General features: G+C 50.8%; 10 protein-coding genes across 10 annotated transcripts; 4 read left to right on the forward strand and 6 right to left on the reverse strand.

The window, feature by feature from the left end:
* Positions 1–1,777: 1,777 nt before the first annotated feature.
* EDD37DRAFT_652464 (ATP synthase subunit beta, mitochondrial) lies at positions 1,778–3,961 on the reverse strand (the record flags this gene model as incomplete). Its single annotated transcript, XM_062818454.1, has 8 exons — positions 1,778–2,469; positions 2,519–2,538; positions 2,796–2,992; positions 3,046–3,362; positions 3,419–3,461; positions 3,516–3,601; positions 3,707–3,876; positions 3,951–3,961. 8 exons carry the CDS (start codon positions 3,959–3,961, stop codon positions 1,778–1,780), a joined length of 1,536 nt encoding a protein of 511 aa, XP_062668002.1.
* A 398-nt stretch (positions 3,962–4,359) lies between these two features.
* Positions 4,360–5,639, reverse strand: EDD37DRAFT_637075 (cytochrome c oxidase subunit IV). Its single transcript, XM_062817025.1, has 3 exons — positions 5,165–5,639; positions 4,857–5,050; positions 4,360–4,764 (listed from the first exon to the last, which is right to left on the reverse strand). Exons 1-3 carry the CDS (start codon positions 5,484–5,486, stop codon positions 4,651–4,653), a joined length of 630 nt encoding a protein of 209 aa, XP_062668003.1. The 5' UTR covers positions 5,487–5,639; the 3' UTR covers positions 4,360–4,650.
* Positions 5,640–6,374: 735 nt separating this feature from the next.
* On the reverse strand, positions 6,375–6,907 carry EDD37DRAFT_567414 (cofilin; the record flags this gene model as incomplete). Its single annotated transcript, XM_062814151.1, has 3 exons — positions 6,375–6,518; positions 6,565–6,616; positions 6,669–6,907. Coding segments are annotated over 3 exons (435 nt in total), but the record flags the coding sequence as incomplete, so codon positions are not given.
* Positions 6,908–9,258: 2,351 nt separating this feature from the next.
* EDD37DRAFT_507045 (uncharacterized protein) lies at positions 9,259–10,082 on the forward strand. The gene is made up of 3 exons (XM_062813553.1): positions 9,259–9,474; positions 9,563–9,883; positions 9,950–10,082. The coding sequence occupies exons 1-2, from the start codon at positions 9,338–9,340 to the stop codon at positions 9,861–9,863; spliced, it is 438 nt and encodes a 145-aa protein (XP_062668005.1). The 5' UTR covers positions 9,259–9,337; the 3' UTR covers positions 9,864–9,883; positions 9,950–10,082.
* An 840-nt stretch (positions 10,083–10,922) lies between these two features.
* EDD37DRAFT_652468 (uncharacterized protein) lies at positions 10,923–12,643 on the forward strand (the record flags this gene model as incomplete). Its single annotated transcript, XM_062818455.1, has 2 exons — positions 10,923–11,000; positions 11,048–12,643. 2 exons carry the CDS (start codon positions 10,923–10,925, stop codon positions 12,641–12,643), a joined length of 1,674 nt encoding a protein of 557 aa, XP_062668006.1.
* Positions 12,632–13,658, reverse strand: EDD37DRAFT_507086 (uncharacterized protein). Its single transcript, XM_062813555.1, has one exon. The coding sequence runs from the start codon at positions 13,458–13,460 to the stop codon at positions 12,888–12,890; it is 573 nt and encodes a 190-aa protein (XP_062668007.1). The 5' UTR covers positions 13,461–13,658; the 3' UTR covers positions 12,632–12,887.
* Positions 13,658–14,509, forward strand: EDD37DRAFT_507058 (uncharacterized protein). Its single transcript, XM_062813554.1, has one exon. It carries the CDS (start codon positions 13,856–13,858, stop codon positions 14,393–14,395), a length of 540 nt encoding a protein of 179 aa, XP_062668008.1. The 5' UTR covers positions 13,658–13,855; the 3' UTR covers positions 14,396–14,509.
* Positions 14,401–15,129, reverse strand: EDD37DRAFT_507120 (uncharacterized protein). The gene is made up of 2 exons (XM_062813556.1): positions 14,805–15,129; positions 14,401–14,751 (listed from the first exon to the last, which is right to left on the reverse strand). The coding sequence occupies exons 1-2, from the start codon at positions 14,942–14,944 to the stop codon at positions 14,406–14,408; spliced, it is 486 nt and encodes a 161-aa protein (XP_062668009.1). The 5' UTR covers positions 14,945–15,129; the 3' UTR covers positions 14,401–14,405.
* A 488-nt stretch (positions 15,130–15,617) lies between these two features.
* EDD37DRAFT_637128 (uncharacterized protein) lies at positions 15,618–16,634 on the forward strand. The gene is made up of 2 exons (XM_062817026.1): positions 15,618–15,873; positions 15,924–16,634. Exons 1-2 carry the CDS (start codon positions 15,796–15,798, stop codon positions 16,221–16,223), a joined length of 378 nt encoding a protein of 125 aa, XP_062668010.1. The 5' UTR covers positions 15,618–15,795; the 3' UTR covers positions 16,224–16,634.
* Positions 16,635–17,917: 1,283 nt separating this feature from the next.
* On the reverse strand, positions 17,918–19,950 carry EDD37DRAFT_507196 (major facilitator superfamily domain-containing protein). Its single transcript, XM_062813560.1, has 2 exons — positions 19,547–19,950; positions 17,918–19,484 (listed from the first exon to the last, which is right to left on the reverse strand). The coding sequence occupies exons 1-2, from the start codon at positions 19,796–19,798 to the stop codon at positions 18,171–18,173; spliced, it is 1,566 nt and encodes a 521-aa protein (XP_062668011.1). The 5' UTR covers positions 19,799–19,950; the 3' UTR covers positions 17,918–18,170.
* Positions 19,951–20,001: the final 51 nt, after the last annotated feature.

Consider the following 20,001-nt stretch of genomic DNA (forward strand, 5'->3'; position numbering starts at 1 on the left):
TGCCTATTTGCACCCGAGGGAGCGACACTGGTCAGACCGTGCCACCTTTCCCGGAAACAGGCTTGACGTCCTCCTCGGTCATAAGGCTCATGAGCCGTTCGATGGCCGTTGTTAGAGCCCTGAGCACCTTGCGAAGGGACGGGTTCAAAGCACATCCATCACGTAAGGAGATGACTCGGGAGATAAAGGTGTACACCCCGATGCGTCCCCGGGTTTGTTGTTACTGCGAGGTGCAATTCTTGTGTGAGTTCATTTCACGTAAGTGGCTGAACATCCAAGTGCATCCAGCATTGAATCATAAAACCACAAAACGCAGATATCTAGTACTGTCGACCAGTAAGAGACCTCGCGCATACCCCTTACCTGTCTGTAGCAGGATACGACGAGCCTGTTTCCCAGGAAAAAGTGGCACAGTCTGACCGCTGTAGCTGGTCAGGTTCAAACAGATGCCATCCTTATTGTCGTCAACGATATAGCGTTGGCCTTGGAAAGAGAGGAGGCCATCAGCTCTACCGTACAGTGCTTCTATCTTGCTGTCGAGGCATCCACTGTTGCGAACGAGCTCGACCTCGGAATTGTGTCTTCGACATTCGCCCTGACAGACAGTGCCAATTTTGCTGGAAACAGGCTCGACGAGTCTGCAGGCAAGTCGACTTTCTGCACCCCCAAACCCAGTCACATCAATATGCAATTTCTTGGGGGGAGAGCCTTGCAGAAATCCGACGCAACAAAGACAGGCTGTGTCTAGATCATGCTGGCTCAGACAGGATTTCGCCATGTACCATCGTTCGGCCCCTTTGACTTCCATCCGCCGACGCAGTCATGGCCAGTGTCCATGTGACATGAGCGAGCATGGTCGTAGAAAATGAGCCAAAAACGAGGCTTATAATCCAGGATGGGGATACATCCTGCAGAGCTGGTATGCGGGCAATGCAGCGTATACAAAAGAGACAATAAGAAAGCCTCACGCCGTGGCCTGCGTTGGCCGATCGCATGGAATTGTGCGATCAGTCCTCTTGTCCCGGGATGTGCTCCAATGGGGTGTGCCAGACGCTGTAGCATCTGTACATGGCAAGCCTGTTTCCAAGGGAAAAAAGTGGCACAATTTGACCGGTGTAGCTGGTCGCTTTCAAGTAGACATCATTCTTATTGTCATCCTCGAGTTCTGCAGCACTGGCTTTGTATAATGACGAAAGCCTACGATCTCTTCTACTTCATTCAGCAATCTTCAGGCCGAAGCAGCTTAGAACCGCGGAACAGAATGCACGTTTTCACGCAGAACTGCGCACCTTCAGAGAGCAAAAAGAAAACCTCACCTGGATCGGCTTCGCCAGCTATTCATGGATGCCAAGCACCGACACTCTTGATGGATACATGGACAACATGGTCTTTGCGAACAACCATGCATTCACCATTCAACAGGTTCTGACATGGTGGAGGTCATCAGCCCCAGCGTAGAGTCATACCTGTTTGGAGTCAAGGCACCCGCTGTCGCGAACCTGCTGGGCTATGAGCTTGTATCGTCGACGTACGCCTTGTCAGACGGTGCCCGGTTTCCTGGAAACAGGCTCAACGGTGAATGGGAATGAAGAACTATTGAGGAAACCGCTTTTTATCTCTCGATTGGGATTCAATGTACAGGTCTGTCGCATGACTTGGCCGCTAGACCAAGCATGCAACACTCAACGTAGCTATCTTTCTTGTCGCACAGCACAAATTCCTCTGTGTTGATCTAGCTATGTTGCTCGGTTCTCTCCACATCCTTCTGATTGCCCGTCTATTGCTTCTCAAGTTCGGCCAAAATCTTTTCACCCTTCGCACGAGCACTCTCAAAGTCACCGACCATGTAGAAAGCACCTTCTGGCAGATCGTCACCTTCGCCGTTCATGATCTTTTGGAAAGATGAGATGGTGTCCTTCAAGTCCACAAGCTTGCCTTCGATACCAGTGAAAACTTGGGCAACAGTGAAAGGCTGGCTCAAGAATCTCTGGAGTTTTCGGGCACGTTCGACGGTCAACTTGTCGGCCTCAGACAATTCATCCATACCCAAAATGGCGATGATATCTTGGAGCGACTTGTACTCTTGCAACATCTGTTGAACGCGGGAGGCGGTGTCGTAGTGTTCTTGGCCAACAACACGGGGATCCAACATACGAGACTTGGAATCCAGAGGATCGACAGCAGGGTAGATACCGAGTTCAGAAATACCACGAGACAACACGGTTGTGGCGTCCAAGTGGGCGAACGTGGTTGCAGGTGCAGGGTCGGTCAAATCGTCAGCAGGGACATAAACAGCCTGCACAGAGGTGATGGATCCCTTCTGGGTGGTTGTAATGCGCTCCTGCATCAGACCCATGTCGACGGCGAGAGTAGGCTGGTATCCGACAGCTGAAGGGATACGGCCGAGCAATGCAGACACTTCAGATCCCGCTTGAGTGAAGCGGAAAATGTTGTCGATGAAGAGCAACACTAAAAAACGTCAGTCAGAAGTTCATCAATATATCAGTATTGAATGTACCATCCTGTCCTTCGTCGTCCCTGAAATTTCAAACGTCAGTCAGAAGTTCATCAATATATCAGTGTATTGAACTTGCCTGAAATATTCAGCCACCGTCCTTGGAAGCAAAGAGAAGTAAGCATAGGTCCTTTCAAAAGTAAAAGCGACGTTGTGGCTCAAAAGTTGAGGTTGTCTCGGGAGAGCTCCGGAGATCCATCGCAGCAGGGTAATCCGTTGCATGTCCAGGAGTGGGACGTCCTCAATGGGGGATACCTCAAGAAGGGAAGGGATAACTTACAAACCAGTCAAAGCGACACGAGCACGAGCTCCAGGGGGTTCGTTCATTTGACCGAACACCAGAGCGACCTTGGACTCGCCATCGAGTTGAATGACGGAAGTCTCCTGCATTTCGTGGTACAAATCGTTACCTTCACGGGTTCGTTCGCCGACACCGGTGAAGACAGAGAAACCACCGTGTGCCTTGGCAATGTTGTTCTGGTGTCCTCGTTAGCCATTTTGCCACAACGAGCGTGTGTATAGACACCCACAATCAATTCCTGAATAAACACAGTTTTGCCGACACCGGCACCACCGAAGAGACCGATCTTTCCACCACGAGCGTAAGGAGCCAGGAGATCCACAACCTTGATACCGGTAACAAGCACTTCAGCGGATGTGGACTGTTCGACGAACTCGGGAGGATCAGCGTGAATGGGGGCGCGTTTGGTGGCCTTGATGGGACCTCTCTCGTCGATGGGGTCACCGGTGACGTTCATGATACGTCCCAAAGTGCCGGGGCCGACAGGAATAGTGATGGGTGCGCCAGTATCGGTGGCTTTGTGTCCTCGGACAAGACCTTCCGTACCTGTAGAACATTATTAGAATCGTAAAAACAATAAGAGGCCGACAGGATTTTCGTACCATCCATAGCAATGCATCGCACGACGCTCTCGCCCAAATGTTGCTGGTACTGTCAGTATGTATTCATATAAGTAGCTTGTTTTTTTCGTCATCGTACCGAAACCTCCAAAGTCAATTTCGTTCCATTGTTGTCGGTCTCAAGGGCGTTGAGAATGGCAGGCAGACTCTCGCCGTAGAATTTGACTAGACAGGATTCCATCAGCTCAGGATCGATTATATGTCACGCAAAGAGCTCAAGGCCGAGCGTTGTGGAAGCTCCGTGGCGCAGGTGAGGGAGTTTTTGCATACCGTCAACAACGGCACCGATGACCTGATGGATCTTGCCATCACCGGCGGATTGCGTCGAGGCAAATCTCTGTGCGATGACAGGAAGGGCTTGTTTTCGTAGAGGCTCGAATGCGCGTCGACTGAGGGAAGGTCGAGCAAGGGCAGACCTGCCCAAGCTACGGGCGATGCCGCTGTTCCATCGAGTCAGCAACGGTTCGATGAGCTGCGAAGAGCTCAGACAGCTCAGAGAGACGACGGTACTTACCTCTTGAGCATGTTTGCAGATGACGAAAAGGTGATTGAACGGGTAGAGGGGAGAGCTTGGGGTGATTAGGGGAGCAGAAAAGAACTTGCGATGTTCAATTCATCAACGAAGCTCTCATGAATGGCTATTCCTAATACGGACTAGTGTCACAAACCTACGAAAAGTCCCCCGGGAAGCCTGGTGCCAGCAAAAGCGGCATCGTCTGACGGGGAGTACACCAAACATATAAGTCCAAGGTCCAGCAAGTTCGCGACAGCAGGTGCCTTGACATCAATACGGTGCATACGAAGGCCTTCCTTCTGTCTCAGGTTTACGCTATATCGTCGTGTGCGAATGACTGCGCGATTACAATATGGAACGGTATCTATTTGACAGACAGTGCCACTTTTTCTGGAAGCGACCTCGCTCGCCGGGTAGTGCTTTCTACCAGATAGCAGAAATATCACTAGAAATTCGCCGCATCGAATTGTCGCATGTAGGAAGTAGGAGGAGGATTTTAACATTGGGTCCCGCCACTATCTCCTGGAATCTATGTACAAATCGGCGAACCCGAGCGCGCCTGAAATCGAAGCCGGATTGAGATATTGATTTTGTATTCACAAAAGACGGAGAAACCTTTCCGTTCTCAAGATACTAGTAACAGTACAGAGACAGCTGCGCTCCGTTGTTGGGGCAAAGATGATCACTCTTCGTCCCTCTTCTACTCTTCTGGATCAAGCTTGATGCCTTGCGCCTTCGCCGTCTTGCTCTGCACATGGCCCTTGCCGCTGTATCCTTCGCTGCTGATACCATAGATAGGATTGCTCTTTTCGGACTGCAGGTCAATGTGTCAGTACGTGATTCCAATCAATGTAAGTTTCTGGACAGCAGAACGCTGAGCCAGGATTGGTACGTTGGAGTACTCACCTTGAGATATTCATTGGTAGCTTCCTGCCACTCCTTGGTCATTGTTCGTGGCGGTGGTCTTGCGAAGGCGTGAATGGTCATGAACAAGGCTACTGAAATCGCAACACCAACGCCTGTGTAAAGCCAAACCCTTGTCCACTCTCCGGGAGGGTCCGCTGCGCGAGGTCCATGAGGGCCAAATGCAATCCACCACGCTACACAATCGTTAGCCACAGTTCCAGCTCATGTGTGCATCCCAAGGATCGCCATGCAAGCTCAGAGGCAGCCTGTCGCGTCGCACTCCTGGGCAATTTGGGGTCTGTCCGTACCGGCCTTCTTTTCTTGCAGCGTCATCTCATGCCAGTCAACCTTCATTCGGTCTCTCAGTTGCATCCAAAGCTCGGCTTGCTCTTGTGGAGGCATTCCTTCCCATCGTTTTTCAATTCCAGCGAGTGTTGGGTTGGAAATGGCATGAGCGGACCGAACCTGGGACTGGCTCGTCATAGGAGGCTGGTGACTGGCGGCGAAGGTGGGAGCCATAGAGCGCGCCGATGTTTGGAAATTCCGCATCGAGGAGGCAGCCATTCGCGTGCATATCTTCGAGCTGCCCATGGAGGTACGAGCAACACGGGGTAGGGAGTGGAGAGGCATCTTGTTGTATTGCGTGTATAAAGCCGGCTTAGTACATATGTGGGAAAAGTGTTCGGAAAGTACAACGAAGCCTGGAGCTTCGGCACTATTGTCGCAGTGTGTCGAGGTTCAATTGAGCTCAAGATGAGTGAAAACCGTTTGTATGAAGTTGTCGACAAGTTCAATGACAGAAGCTCTGAGGTCTTGGCTTGGCAACGGGAAATCTTTTGGCGGACAGCGTCACACCACTTTCCGCTCTCCAATTCCTAATAACACTGCTTTCATAGCCTACGTCTGTCACAAACTCTCAGTACCTCGACATGTCTTACCATATCTTGTGCAGTCATGTTTTCATGTCTTGCTTGCGGCTTTGGGATGTATCTGTGTCTCCGGTTGCAGACGAGTTATTGTTCAGTATGGACAATATGCAGCCCCCACCGAATACTTCCCCGATACCATAAAGATACCCCTACAACGTGAATTCAATGCCGGCGATCTGAAGGAGAAGAATTGATGCCCTTTGCAGCTATCTGGACTGAGAGAAAGCCTCCTTCGTCCCGTAGTCCTCTGAAGTGCGGTGACATAGTGATCGCTGCATTTGTTCTAGACGAAACGCTATGACGAAGGGTCAAATATGCAACAGCTGCGGGACCATGTCGAGGCAGAGGGTGAACGTGCTTTGTTTTTGCTTTAGGCCATCTATCTCGGCTCCTGACGTATCTCGAACGCTGCCAGCCCACCAGCACGAGGTGTCGGCTTTCTCCAACGGCGCATAGTCATTCCATGCACACCATGCTCAGCTCGTCGGAGACGCCTCTTTCTTCCCAGGTAGTTCCGAATTATGCTGCATGTGGAGCGTCGCAGCGGGCTGCGTTAATGCGATCTTGTCCAAATGTTTCAATGTCCTTTCTAGATCGTGCCTTTGCCTTTGCTGGCTTCCTTGAGCAGGTCTGCCCACTCCAACTCACCCGGGTCGTTTGCTTGCCAGTTCATGGCGATTCCGTTGAGAGCATTCTTCAGGGTTTCGCGCGAGCTTGCATATACCATGCGAGACTGCAGGAGTCAGCTGCCATCGATGAAATAACGACTGATAGCATACCTTTACTCCGGTGGCGTCCTGGTTGATGTAGGTAATGAAGGCGATCTTGGATCTGCAGTGTAGAGCTTCAGTATGGCAGCCTCATTCTTAGAAGTCAAACAGACCTTTTGCCTTCACCGCCCTCAAGCTCGAATTCGACATCATAGATGGCGTATGAAGGTCTATCCTTGCCAGACTTCTCCTTCTTCGAGATGAGCTTCTCCCTGAATGTGTCGTAGTCTGCCTCTTTGCCAATCTCGTCTACCACGATTTCCTTCTGGTCATCAGAGATCTTGTAGATGATGTATTTCGGGCCGCCGCGACCGAGCTTCAGCTCATTAAAAGCCGACACACATTCGGGGTTTACGGAGAGTCTGCGAGTTCCGAAGGCATTAGAAGAGGCGCGAGGTACCAGGAGATGATCGTCTGATCACAAGACGGCTGCGACACATACCCGGAGACAGGCTATACAATAGTCAGGACATGTAAACATCGACAATCACGCCCGAGTACTTACCATGGTTGTGTAGTAACGACTTGCGGAATTGTGCGAGAGTGTCTGTTTCTATCAGAACGGTCAGTTTTGACACGATGAACGGATGTTTCGCAGAGCATGCAGGATAAGGGCAGAGTGGTCCGGCTTGAAGTAAGTGTCGCCTGAGTGAACAGGCACCGACATTTGGCAGTCAGATCTGGATGGAGATTACGTACCTATGCTGCAGAGGTAGCGCAAATCTTGATATCAATGGTAAGGAACGAGGTTTGGTCGACGATAGGCAGAGGAATAATGGAAATGGACGAGATGGTGGGAGAATTGATTGCGCAGTGAAGGGAAGCGGTGGGGTCCAAAGCAAACATGTCAGCCCAGTCCAGCCTAATTGACGCCGTTACTGCAGTGGCCTAACTTACGGCGAAATGATACGGTGCACCGCCCACTATTACCGCTGGCTGCTTTAAAACCATTGAGAATCGTAAGCGCCAAAGCTACGACACGTCAACCGTTCTTTTGATATTGGCTCCTATCTCACATTTCTGCGAACGGGTGCCTAACCTGATGACCCTTCTCCATGATTGTAGCCTGCGAAACATCGCGAGGTGTACCAGCGCCTCTGTGTTGTCGATTCCCGACGACTATTGTGATGTGTGCTGCCTAGAACAGTCGATCCGGACTCCGCCATCAACTCTCCTATCCTCAGAAGCCGTGTTGCATGCCCCACCAGGTCGTATCTGTGCAGGAGCACTCTTCCTAGGCGCCTGATGTTGATCGAACATTCCTCTAGCATCTTGGAGTGCTTCTTCAGTGCCAGTCAGGTCGACATCGCTTCTAGCTGTTCATACAAATGCAACATCTGGAGGTCCTGAAGGGAAACCACGGTGTACCTCTTATTCTTTGCCGTCCAAGATATGCCATGTATCTTGTGGGAACTCGGGTCGATGAGAGTGCATTGGTTGCTTGTGATGCTTGAGGAACAGAAGACTGTCGTGTTGTTCTTCCTGACCAATACTGTGGTATGGTGATGACCACCCAGGTTTCATACGGCAAGACACGGTCGAGCAATCAGACCCCAGTAACAACTTCACTCGGACAAGCCTGGACGCTGTAACTCTGTAAGATCCTGTGATATTCAGGGAAGGATAGCCGAGGTATCGACCTTACTGTACCATTCAACTTACATTCCTCCATTACTCACTTTGAACAATTGGACTTATCCTTCTCGTATTCTGACCAACACCAACCACGCCTCCTCCAACAAGACTCTTTCGTTGTCGCCAGCGGGGTCGAAGAGACAGCCATGGGAAGTGCTTGGACTGACGAGCTGGAGAAGCGCCTTCTCCTCAGTCTCATCCCGGCTCAGGACACCATCTCTCGGGCAAGGTTCAACGAGGCAGCTGTGCGGTTGGGACATGGACTGAGTTGGAATGGTTGTCGGTGAGTTCGGTCTCTTTACTGTTGCGTGTCCTTCTCTCCTCTTACACTAGATTCGCCCTCAGGTTGAGTTCCCAGTATCTCTCTCATACAACAATATCCTCGTTCATTGTCTTCCTCAACCCTCTCTTTGATCGTTCACCTCTTAACGTGAAGTCAACCGCGTCACTGTCTGTCAAGATGCCTTGGACCGAGCGGGAAGATCTTACATTGCTCTTGCTCATTTTGGATTTGGACGTCAACATCAGCCGCGCCGTCTTTGAGACTGCCGCTGTGAAGATGGGCTGTCGAACCGACCAATGCCGGTAAGGCGATCTTTTTTTTCGCTACACCCAAATGTTTTCTCGCCTTTATACACCCTGTCGCCGACAATTTCACTCTCTCTACTTTTCATACTTGCTTTCTACCATTGTTGAGACCCTACAACGTCTAGATCAAACTCCCTTTTACCATTGTTGAGACTCTACATTATCCAGATCAAATCCCCCCTAGCATTTCCCTGCCTACACAATGGCCCCACGGAAGGACAGCCCCTGGAGCGAAGCCACTGACCGCAAGCTTATGCTCTGTATGCTCGACCTCATTGGTAAAGTGGACTGGAAGGCCGTTGCCACTGCAATGGGCGATGAATTCACCTCAGAGGCGTGCCGGTGTGTACACCTTCCTGATCCCTTTTCATATCCTTCTAGTGAGCGATTTGCACGTGCATTTGGGACGTTGTCCTGGTTCACTCAGCAGCCCTATTTTCTCCCCTCCCAAAATTCACTTTGCACTCACTTGCTACACCACCATACTACCACTTTCATCTTCAACTTTTTACATCTACAATCAGTACCTTTCTACAGACCTTCTTGAAGCTCTTTCATTATGGTTTTCAAATGGGATAATGAGTCTGAGCGTGCCTTACTCTTGCTGGCGATCACTGAAATGCAGGCGCCCAAATCAACTGTCTGGCCTGCTGTTGCCGAGAAGCTCGGTGGTGGACTGAATGCGAGTGCTTGCAGGTATCACCATCTAATCTTGCTTTCGTCCTTTTGTTTATATGCTCTTTGTCTTCTAACTTTGTACGTAACTAACAACTTTGCGTCACAGTCAGAAGTTCTACAAGCTCAAGAAAGAGTCCGAGAAGCTCCTTGGTGGTGGTGATACAGCCACTACTAATGCTCCTACAACTCCAAAGACTACCAAGCTCAAGGGCGAAAATGGCACCACTGGCAGGGCCACGGGCGGTAAGCGCAAGAAAGCGACTACGGATCAGGATGCGGATCTTGGGGACACTCTGAGTAAGAAGAAGGCCAAACCAGCCCCAAATGAGGAAGTGAAGCTGGAGCCTGTTGCGGCGGGAGAGAATAAGGCTGTCAAAGTCGAAGAGTCTCTCGAGGAAGAAGACTGAAGAACACATTCGATGCCTAGGTAAATACTTGCTCATGTCCCATGTCCCGTCACGCTGAGCGATACTGATGTCAGATCGACCCACAGACTACCTCTCCGTTCACCTCACTTATTCGACGAACGATTTCTTGCAGGAACACAGTCGATGCCGTATGATGCGGGAAGGATGTGCCTGACAGAAAGGTAGCTAGCTACTAAAGTCCCTGGGACGCTTGAAATGGTGCTGGGTGAACATTGGGGCTCTTTTCAGAAACCAGCAAAGCACTGCATGAGATAGCAGTCGTAAGAACTCAGTTGGTACATTGGAGGACGATTTCTTCGGCCGCCGAATGAAATAACCTCGAGCATTGCAATGAAGCGAGCAGAATAACTATCACAAGAGATGCTTTCCCCTTGTCTCCGTGTCATGGCGACTCATATCCACACTCCAAAGTGATCTCACTCCCGCTGAAAGCGAGCTCCTACATATATGTTGCCTCGGACCAAAAGATTCCAAGCCCTCCCATTCTCGGCAAATAAAGGCCAGTTCTGACGAAGCGCCTACCTAGTAGGTAGGAAGAGCGGTATCGAAATATTGTAATGACAAAACGCCAAGAGTTGGCTTAAGACAGTGAGTGGAGGTGGACATGCAGCCTCGTCATCTACCACCCTCCATTTTCCTGTTTCTCTCCCTCATGCATGCACTAAAAGGAGAGTTGCAGGGTGCGCGAAAATGATGCGCTATTGCGTGGCGACGTTTATCCTTCCGAAGATGCAAGCACTTTCCACCTATCCGTCAATCGGAATACAACTACTACGACGCATGTGGGACGATTGGTTCCCTCAATCACCCAGTATCTTCTGGGCCGTTATGCTCGCAGAAAGCAATACTCTCTCAATCTCTTTTCGCATGGTTCAGACACATCTATATACTGTGGTCGGCCTGATTCTGTTCCGTCCTGAAGCTGGCTAAGATTTCCATACCTGCCGTAATCCTAGTGTTCCCTTTGGAGATGTCATCGAAATTCTCCTCAAACACCTTGTTCTGAAGGACTCAATCGACAATACCAACAGATCAACCATGCCCATAAGTTGGAGACTCCGGGCTACAGTCTTTCAACTGCTAGCAGCCGTCTACGCAGAATTCGGAGAAGAAGCAGTATGCACAAACCCTCTCTCCGGGAACCAATGCTAAGGATTCTTCAGTTCAAAGGCCGATATCTATCTATAGCAAGATATTTTGGACCTGACGCGACTTACGATTCCATCAAGTCTTTCTTCGCCAAAGAAGTATCCAGGGCAGCAGAACAGCTCAAAGCCAAGAATCCTGATCATCAAGGCTCTGGTCGGAGGTGTCCAGCAAGACCAAGCCCATCTGCAAGACTCTCAAGGCCACCACATCTTTACTTCGATGACGAAGACCTCAGCATTTTGACTCAACGAGAAGCCGAGGCTCATTTCGGCCATACACTACGCGCTCCTGCCAAACGTCCTCGTGTAATAAGGGCGTCCCCAGTGCCTCACGGGTCAGACGCTGTTGTTTATTGCGGCACCGTGCCAGCCCGTCCGGTTGTTGAGTCGCTGACGAATGGCCATACTTCTGACGGACCAACAAGCAATCAAAGCGACCATGAAGAGGCCGTGATTGCTGGCCCGTCTTCGAACCCCAAGCCTGCGTCATATGTCACGGCGCACAGCCACCAAACGGCGGCTGAACCGCAAGGCAAAAGCAAGAAAAGGCCATTTGCAAAGGTGGATGACGCAGTCGTGACTCCTGATGAGGAACCTCCAACCCAAGTGACTTCAACACCGCCAAAGTCAGAATCCTTTGGGTATGTCACCAACCAAGGCAACCATCGATGTGCGCTGTGTCTTAGTCAATTACCCAGCGAAGAAGACCTGGCTCGTCACGAAAAACTGAGCAAGGAGCATCTGCGCAATCTCAAAAATACTTTGAAAGTGTCCAAAGGCCGAGAAAAGCTTGCCCAAGTCACAGCGGTATTGATCGGGCGGCATCAGTCAACACCAGCACCTACGCAGCGGTTCGGGAGAGACAGCATGGATCAAAGGCGGCAGCCTTTGCCAGCATCAGAAGTGAATGGTCTACAAACACCTCAACTGGTCTCCAATGGAGCCTCTGCCGACGTCCCAGTCCACGAGCCAACGGTGCAGAACGAGCCAGAACAAAGTGACCTTGACCTTCCCGTGGACACGATCGAAGTCCGTAGACGTTCGCTAAGCATCCCTGCACCAGTAGTGATCCAAGATCACCAAGCTTCCGCGCCTACCGGTCCGGTAGACAAAGGCAAAGGACGCGCGCTGTCCATTATGTCCGAAGACCCAAGGCCGCTACAGTCACACACCATCTCCCAGTCTCCAGCTCGACCATCACAGCCAGTGAGAATCAGTACGCGGCCGACATCCGCTAGGACGGAGATCGGGTCAATCACGCCGCCGCAACCCAAGGACACCCGCAGCGTTACCTCAAAACCCGGAAATCCGATGTTCTCTCCCACCGATCTTGCAGATATCATGCGCAACACGGAGATGATGATCCAGCTTATGACCTGCGTCCAACGCGAGGCTGTCACTGTGGCCAGTGCAAATGGTATAAGCAGGAATCTGAACGGTGCAGGTTCGATTGTGACCTCCGGAACCGCCTCGGCCGCGGTGTCGTCCTTGGACCTAGGTGGCTCACCCAATGTCAGTGGCAGCACCAATGGCGAGGCCGAGCACTATAACAAGCCAGCAAGAGCAAAGGACACAGGAGATGGAGTACTTTTTATTTGCCTTGATGACTGATGTATCTAAATGATGTGTTGGTTCCGTGTCATCACATCCAGCATATCCAGGTATCGTCCTGGGTGCTTCGAGCCCTTCAACGCTTGTTGTCTAGCTATTGTACAATTTGATCCTTCAGCAGAGCCAGAATCCTGATGATCAGCACGCGATTGAAATCATTCCTGCATTGGGTGCTCGTCCACAAAGACAGCTCAATACTCTGAAGGCAACCACTGAGCGGGAGGCATGTTGATGGTTGATATGATCAGATCTGCTCAGTCTTTACTCTCTTGGTTGGCGGCCAGTTGTCTTGTTCCTCCTTCACCATGTCGATACCACTATCGGCGCTGCGCTTCCTCTGAGACTCAGGAGTTGGCATACTGCCCTCACGCTGAGGAGAGTCTGCTGGAGATGGGAGACCGATGGCGGCGACATCTTCAGCTTCGGCTTTGACCTCAGGTTCCTTCTTCGTAGCACGAGGTTTCTTTGTCTGGCCGGTAGCAGCTGCTCTTGGTTTCGGAATGCTGTCACTTGAGCCCTTAGTCGTGGTGATGAGATTGAGCTTGTGGCGCTTCTTGATCTCACCGAGGTGCTTCAAGATGGTATTGGTCTTTGCCCCTGTCTTGGCGGCGTATGGTGCAATGTTGATCTGTGGGAGGATGTCATTAGTGTCATGGTTAAGGGCCACTGTGACAAGTATGGGTGACGGTAGCATCAAGGAGGGGCAATACAATGGAAGTCTTACCACGATAGGTGTAGGAGATTCACGGAGGATGTCGAAGAGGTAGAGAGCATCTTTGGCGAGGTGCTTTGATTCTGCGTCTGACGGTGACGCCATGTTGTCAATGACAAGCAATGTAGAACCTATTGATGGAGGATGGTGATGTCGAAGCTGAACCAGATGGAGAAAACAAGTCAGTGAGAAGAGAAGTGTGGAAGAGAAAGTCAAAGTATCACCGGAGAAAAAGTTGTGCTGGAAGTGAAGCGAAGTATGGATCGGATGCCAGAGTGCTTACAGGCAAGAACATGTCACTTCACCTTCGGTTCAGCTTGAGTCACTGTGACCGGTCAACAGCGGTCTTTGACATGTGAGCCCGGGACTGGGACTTCGGATTCGAAAATTGAGGAGGCTGGGATATCTTCTGGTGCAATGTTCGCTTGCTCGAGTACATATGGTGAGTCATCCGTCTTCAACCGTCAGTGTCTGGACTGGCTTCGCTGAAAACGACAGGCATGCTGACTATAATTATCGCACAAAGGACACATCTCGGTCTTATCACACCGCTCATGCCACTCATTGATCTTGCGATTGGCGTTGCGCACTGTATGCACCGGGGGAGCATCGAACATCTGCAGGCCGCGAAGGGTTGGGTTGGCATCTCATCCACATCGGCTCCACCGGATTCATATGCTAAAACGGCGCTAATGCAAGAACGAACGCTAAAGATACACATAAAATGGACGACAAGTCTATGCATACCGTGCCAGGCAGCAATGCTTATACCAGGTTTGATAATTCAGGAGGTTGGGAAAAATACACTCTCACACCATCATGAAGTCCAGCAGCCGGATGCACCTGCCGCCACCCCTCCCGAACCTGCAGGATCAGCAGCAATCACAATTCACAAGCAGTTGATGACGCCTCCCACAAAACTGACCCCTTTGAGTTCCTCTTCCTTGCATTTCCGGCAAAGCAACCACTGGTTTTTGTGCCGTTTTCTTTTCGTTTCGCTCCAATTTCCCAGCCTTTGCTCAAACCTACTGTCCTGCTGAAGCAGTCTGCTTATCCCACAAAGCTGTTACTGCCGCTGGGCTCATCTTTGAACGGCGTATTCACAGGCATGAAGTATCCGGTTGGCATGAAATGTTGATTGTAACTGGCGAATGGATCAATGGTGTTGATCGCTAGATCTTCAGCTTTCACCTCGCTGGAGCTGTCACTGATATCGGAGAGCGGCACTCCATCCAAAGGATCCCTTTTTGGTTTTCGTGTTCGCTTGGATGGAGGTGTCTTCTTCTCATCTTCGTCGTCGTCGGAAGCCTTTCGCTTTGTCGGAGTGGACGGTGTCGATCCCGACTGACCATCGAAGAGCTTTGCTGATTCATTGCGGAGCTTATAGTACTTTTGACTGCCAAAGAGGTCATTTTGATAAGCCAAAGAGCCATTCAGGGGTCTGCAAACCTCACGGCCGAAGGAGTCAGACCCTCGCCCAGAAGAACCGCAACCTTGGTCCAGGTGTCGGCAGACGGCCTGAGGTTGGCAGAAGAGATGGCAAGAAGAAGCATGCGGCGTTCCCGCTCTGCATTCCACTGATATGGCATATTGCTATGTCCTTGAAGAGCACACGGGCAATGCAACCACAATGGTCTAGAAACTGGGTCGAAAGCTGCAGATGAGATCGGTGGTTGAGTGAGAATGAGGCATGAGAATGGAGGAAACAACTGCAATTATAGGCAGAGAATGAGAGGAGAGAACGAAGGATCGCACCGACACGCTTCCGGAAGAGTGTGGATCTACGGCCTCACGTATGAACTGATTGCCAGGCCTAGCGCCAGGGTCGTATCCATGGGAATGACTTTGGGGCTCGAGAATTCCAGGACGTGTCACACGAAGTGGAGTAGACGGTAGAGATAGCCAGCATTTGAACACGAAGTTCCATTGAATTGGGCGACTTTGGCTTCTCCCAGTACCTCAAGTCCGGAAGAGCCGGTGGTTTGTAAAGGAGGGGTCACAAAGGGCCAACTCCTGGGCAGATAGGACGATCCGTGGGCAAAGGTGTATTTCGAGAGACTCTGGCAGCGACTAGTGCTCGAAAATGGCGTTCTCGAGGTTCTTTGGGTCATGCAGGACGCAATGTACACCAATCACAGCTGGAAGACGTGTTTCACTAGCTTTCGTACTGCATCTGTAAAGCCTCGTAATTGACAGCATGACGGTCTGTGAACGTGAAAGGGCAGTCGACCGCCTGTCCTCCGCTTGCCTCTCTGGTCTTTCTCTCATTCGTTCTCAACCTGAAGCCTGGGTCTAGGGAGTATAAAAAGCTGCCTGGTACCTCCATCATCTTGAGTAGCGGGTACCTTCCTTCGATACCAACTTGCCATATCCCTCTTGTACCCAATCCAGCAATCCCATCTCTTCATCATACTATCCGCCGCAGAAACCCGCTTGCACAATGGCACAATTCCAAGTCAAAGACTCTGACATATCCGTGCTTCTCGCGGCAATCCAAAGCTCAGTCGGACCCATTCAGGTACAGTGCTATCTTTAAGAAGCATGTACCACTCGTCTGACAGGCATTAGGTCGACGCAGAAAAGGTCGCAAAGCAGCTCGGCATGAGCCTCTCCAGCATTCCGCCCAAGTTCACCGCTATCCGGAAGCGGTACAACATCGACATCAAGGTCGTCAATTCAGGGGCCCTGCAGAGGAAGCGACCGAGTAGCCCCAAGAAGAGGCAGTCGGCTGGCGGTCGGGGAGTCATCAGCTGCATCAACCCTCAACCTCAGGTTCAGACCAGTAACACAGCTTCCGTGGACACGCCGACGTACCCAGAGCCACAAGTTGGGCTTCAACAAGCTCATCACGCCCATTACAATCAATAGGTGGGGGTAACCAGTCGGCAAATAAGGAAGAATGAAGACATACACGACACGCCACGATGGTTCAGGCAAGCATTGGATATCAGATCCGTTGCCCGCTTTATCTAGATCAAGCGGTCGAGAAAGAACATTGGCTAACCACAATCTGATCTTGATCTTTTGGACTTTCCGACGGTCCACAGTTTGATGTGACGGTCTTTGTGACCCTATAACCCACACCTAACCACTCGGCACAACCAGTCTTTTGGGTAGGCAGTCATATATCCAGCCACTCCTCAATCAGAATCAACATGATCACTACACATACGAGGCAACCACAACCACCAGATCGGCCACCCTCGACTCACTCAGATTAACCAGTCAAAAAAAAGATACCTTGTAGTTAGCTATCCACAAATTTGATCCTTCTTGCCTATAAGTATCTCGCTTCTCCCCCAGTTCCATCCTCTATTCTTCTCTCTCCAACACTTTCGCCCAAACAAACCGAACAGGTAAGTCACTTATTCTTAAAAACTGAGGCGCCTCTCCAGGACAAAGTGGCCCGGTAAGCCTTATGGCTACCAGGGCTTCTTGTCGCCGCGGTCTGGAGAGGCGGGTGGTCGGAGTGCCATGATGAGAGCGCGTAGTTTGCTCGATTTTGTTCATACCATGGCCGGGTCCTCAGACTCTTATAACGTCGTTTCGCTGTTGTTGTTGACTGACATTGAACAGGCCACCTGAACTTTTCATCATCGTTGGGCTTCATGCTCGGCTTTGGAGAAGAGTATTCAGTTACTCAGTGAACGGTCTTGTGTGTAGGTTCGTCGTTAGGCCTAGTGTAACCTGCTCTACATAGCCTCTAGTACATAACCATAGCCAGCAACAGTATTGATTGTACCTAGGTAAGCATGGGAGACCGCCACGCACAAGACTCACGTAGACCCAGCCGCACCCTCAGCCGCACCCTCATGCTCAGCCGCGGCCCAAAGAGGAAGAAGCGGCGCTATATTCAGTGAAAGGTCGAGAATTTTGTCCAAATTCACAATTGTCCCTCACCTTTGAGCAAAACAAGGTCCAATTCCTTATGTCCCGCGGCCTATTGCGTAAGGCACTGTGTTACACCTGCTATGGAACTATGAACAATCCCAGGACGATGACGAGAAGTGATCGATGGTTACATTGACTTCACTCTGTCTGCAAGGGCAGTTTGGAGCCCTTCAGCGTGCCGACAATCGCACCTGGGGGTATATGGATGACTAAAAACCAACAAATCTGAGTCCTTATTATTTTCAGTGTGCTTTATCTTTTTGTCGATGGTCTGTGAACTACTTCTGCTAAGAATGGAGAGACAAAAAAAAGTGATCGATGGATTATCCTCTGGATGCCAGCAACCACACCGGAGGGATATGACATGACTCCATAAGAATAGGTCTGGGAGTCTTGTATTATTTTGGTATTTTGTCATCGATTGCTGATTATGCCCTCTGTGCCCACTGCCTCGTTGTCTCTTTGCATCAAGTGATCGATTGTCCCTCTGAGTCCCTCAGTTCTTTGGTCCATTGATGAGCGTAAGCAGATGACTTCAATCTGACTGTCTTTGTGATCGATTTGTAGCAAGATTTCACGACTTCTCGATTTAACGACCAGACCAGGCCGGCGGTTGCCTTTGGTAGCCGGTCATTTTCATCGTAAACAGTGCTTCTGGTGACCTATGCTGCAATCCATGCGCACCCCTTGGCGACCACACAGCATATCAAGATCTTGGTTCAATTCCATGGTCAGGACTTTTTTCAGACTCATAAGTACAAAAGTTCAGTCCATATAATGTCTTCTGAAGCCTTAACAACGATGAAACGGTATGCTCAACAACTTTGACTCACACTGACCTAATTCATACTTCTTCATGACATGACCACAATGGATCCAGACATCTTTGTCTTCGTCGACATTCCACATTCTGACATTCCGCACTCACAGCTTGTACCGCATCTTCTTATTCTCCAGATCCGTCAGATCACTGAAAGCATCCAGCAGATCCCTCGTCTCATCCTGACTGACCTGACCCTCCTGCATCTGATCACGCCTCTTGTTCGCAGAAGTGTACACGACGTACAACACCGAAAACAGAACAATATTGACACAGAAAGCCGCCAACGACACCGCAATGCCCGTGGTATAATGCGGCGCTTGGGTGGCAATGAAGGTCTGGGGCGACACAATATTAGCCACGCAATAGGCCGTGAAGAACAGTGCTCCCGAAACAGTCTTCTTGGTATACCCAGCCACATTCGATGCCAGGAGCGAATACATGATACCCGCAGACGCCGCGACGCAGCCGATGAAGAATACGGCAAAGAGGTGAAGACCCTTGGTGTGGCTATTGAGAGGAGAGGCGTGCAGAATGGCGCAAGAGATAACGCCGGGCAAGTAGCAGAGGATGATGGCGAAGATGCGCTTGCCCTCGCCATACTTGGACGATAGGAAGGTCGAGACCGTCAAGACGGTAACTGCAAAGATTGCGGCGGACGGGATGCTGAGCAGCACGGCCTGGTAGGTTGAGTATCCGAAACCCTTAATGATGAGGCCGGTGAAATTGGTCTGCAGGCTGTTGGTCATGTTGTGAACGAAGACACCCGCCACCAACATCCAGACCTTGGGATCGAGGAGCGCCTCTTTGACTTGAGGCCACTTGTGGTGAGTGTTCTTGACACCGGTCTTGTTGGACTTCAGGCGCTCGACGGCAATGAGACGTTCTCGCTCGTTCAGCCATCTCGCTGACACAGGCGAGTCGGGCAGCAGCCACCACATGCAGCAACCAAATATGACAGTGAAGATGCCAAAGAAGATGAACATCCACTGGTACGGGAAAAGTCCTCGGGCATTCATATGGGCCACGCCGTAAAAGATGAAGCCGGCGGGAATGGAGATGACGCCGTTGGCACAGTACCAGATAGCGATTCGAGCCGGTTGTTCCTCGCGCTTCCACCACGAAGAAGTGATGAGAATGAATCCCGGGTTGAGGCAACTTTCGAAGACACCCAGGAAGAATCGGGCAGCCATGAAGGGGCCGAAACGAGTACAGGACCCCATGCAGGTCAAGACGACACCCCAGAGAACGAAGTTGACGGTGATGTATTTACCAGTTGGGAATCGTTGCATCAGTACATTGGTCGGGTATTGCGCCACAAGGTAACCGATGTAAAAGATCGAAATGAGAAGGGAGAACTCCTGGCCCTTGAGATGGGCTTCCTTGACGAGACCATAGGTTGCGGCTTGGGAGATGGTCTACCACAATGTTGTCAGCAACTTCATCACTGCAATTTCGCGACAGTCGGAGTGGGTCTTACCAGTTTGTCGACAAATTGAATGCCGTTGACAAACAACATCAACACGGCCAGCCGAAAGTCGATTTTGCGGAGAAGTCGTTTCTCTTCGGCAGGGGTAAAGGGCTCATAATGGGTATGGAGGATCTTCAGCGCGAGGTCACCATCTTGAATGTCCTCGGATCGAATCTTGGGCTCGTCCTGCATTATGTCCTGCTCGTAATGGTGAGGAGTGGATGATGCAATTTTCTCGTCGTTGGTGGTGCTGGTCGCCATCGTGAATGGGAAAGAGTATGGCGGTATCTGCGCCTAACTGCGAATTGCCTTGGACCAGTCCGAACGAGGGCCAGACGTCGAATATATATACCCATACTGCTGACTCGTTTCTCCGCCGAGGAAGGTGAAAGGTCTGGGGTCTCCGCAGGAGAGGGATGTGCGAAAAGAGAGAAACGGGAACGGAACAGCAACCATTTCCAGAA

This window comes from Exophiala viscosa, assembly GCF_022695815.1.
Source record: "Exophiala viscosa unplaced genomic scaffold EDD37scaffold_9, whole genome shotgun sequence".
In the NCBI taxonomy this organism is placed as follows: Eukaryota; Fungi; Ascomycota; class Eurotiomycetes; order Chaetothyriales; family Herpotrichiellaceae; genus Exophiala; species Exophiala viscosa.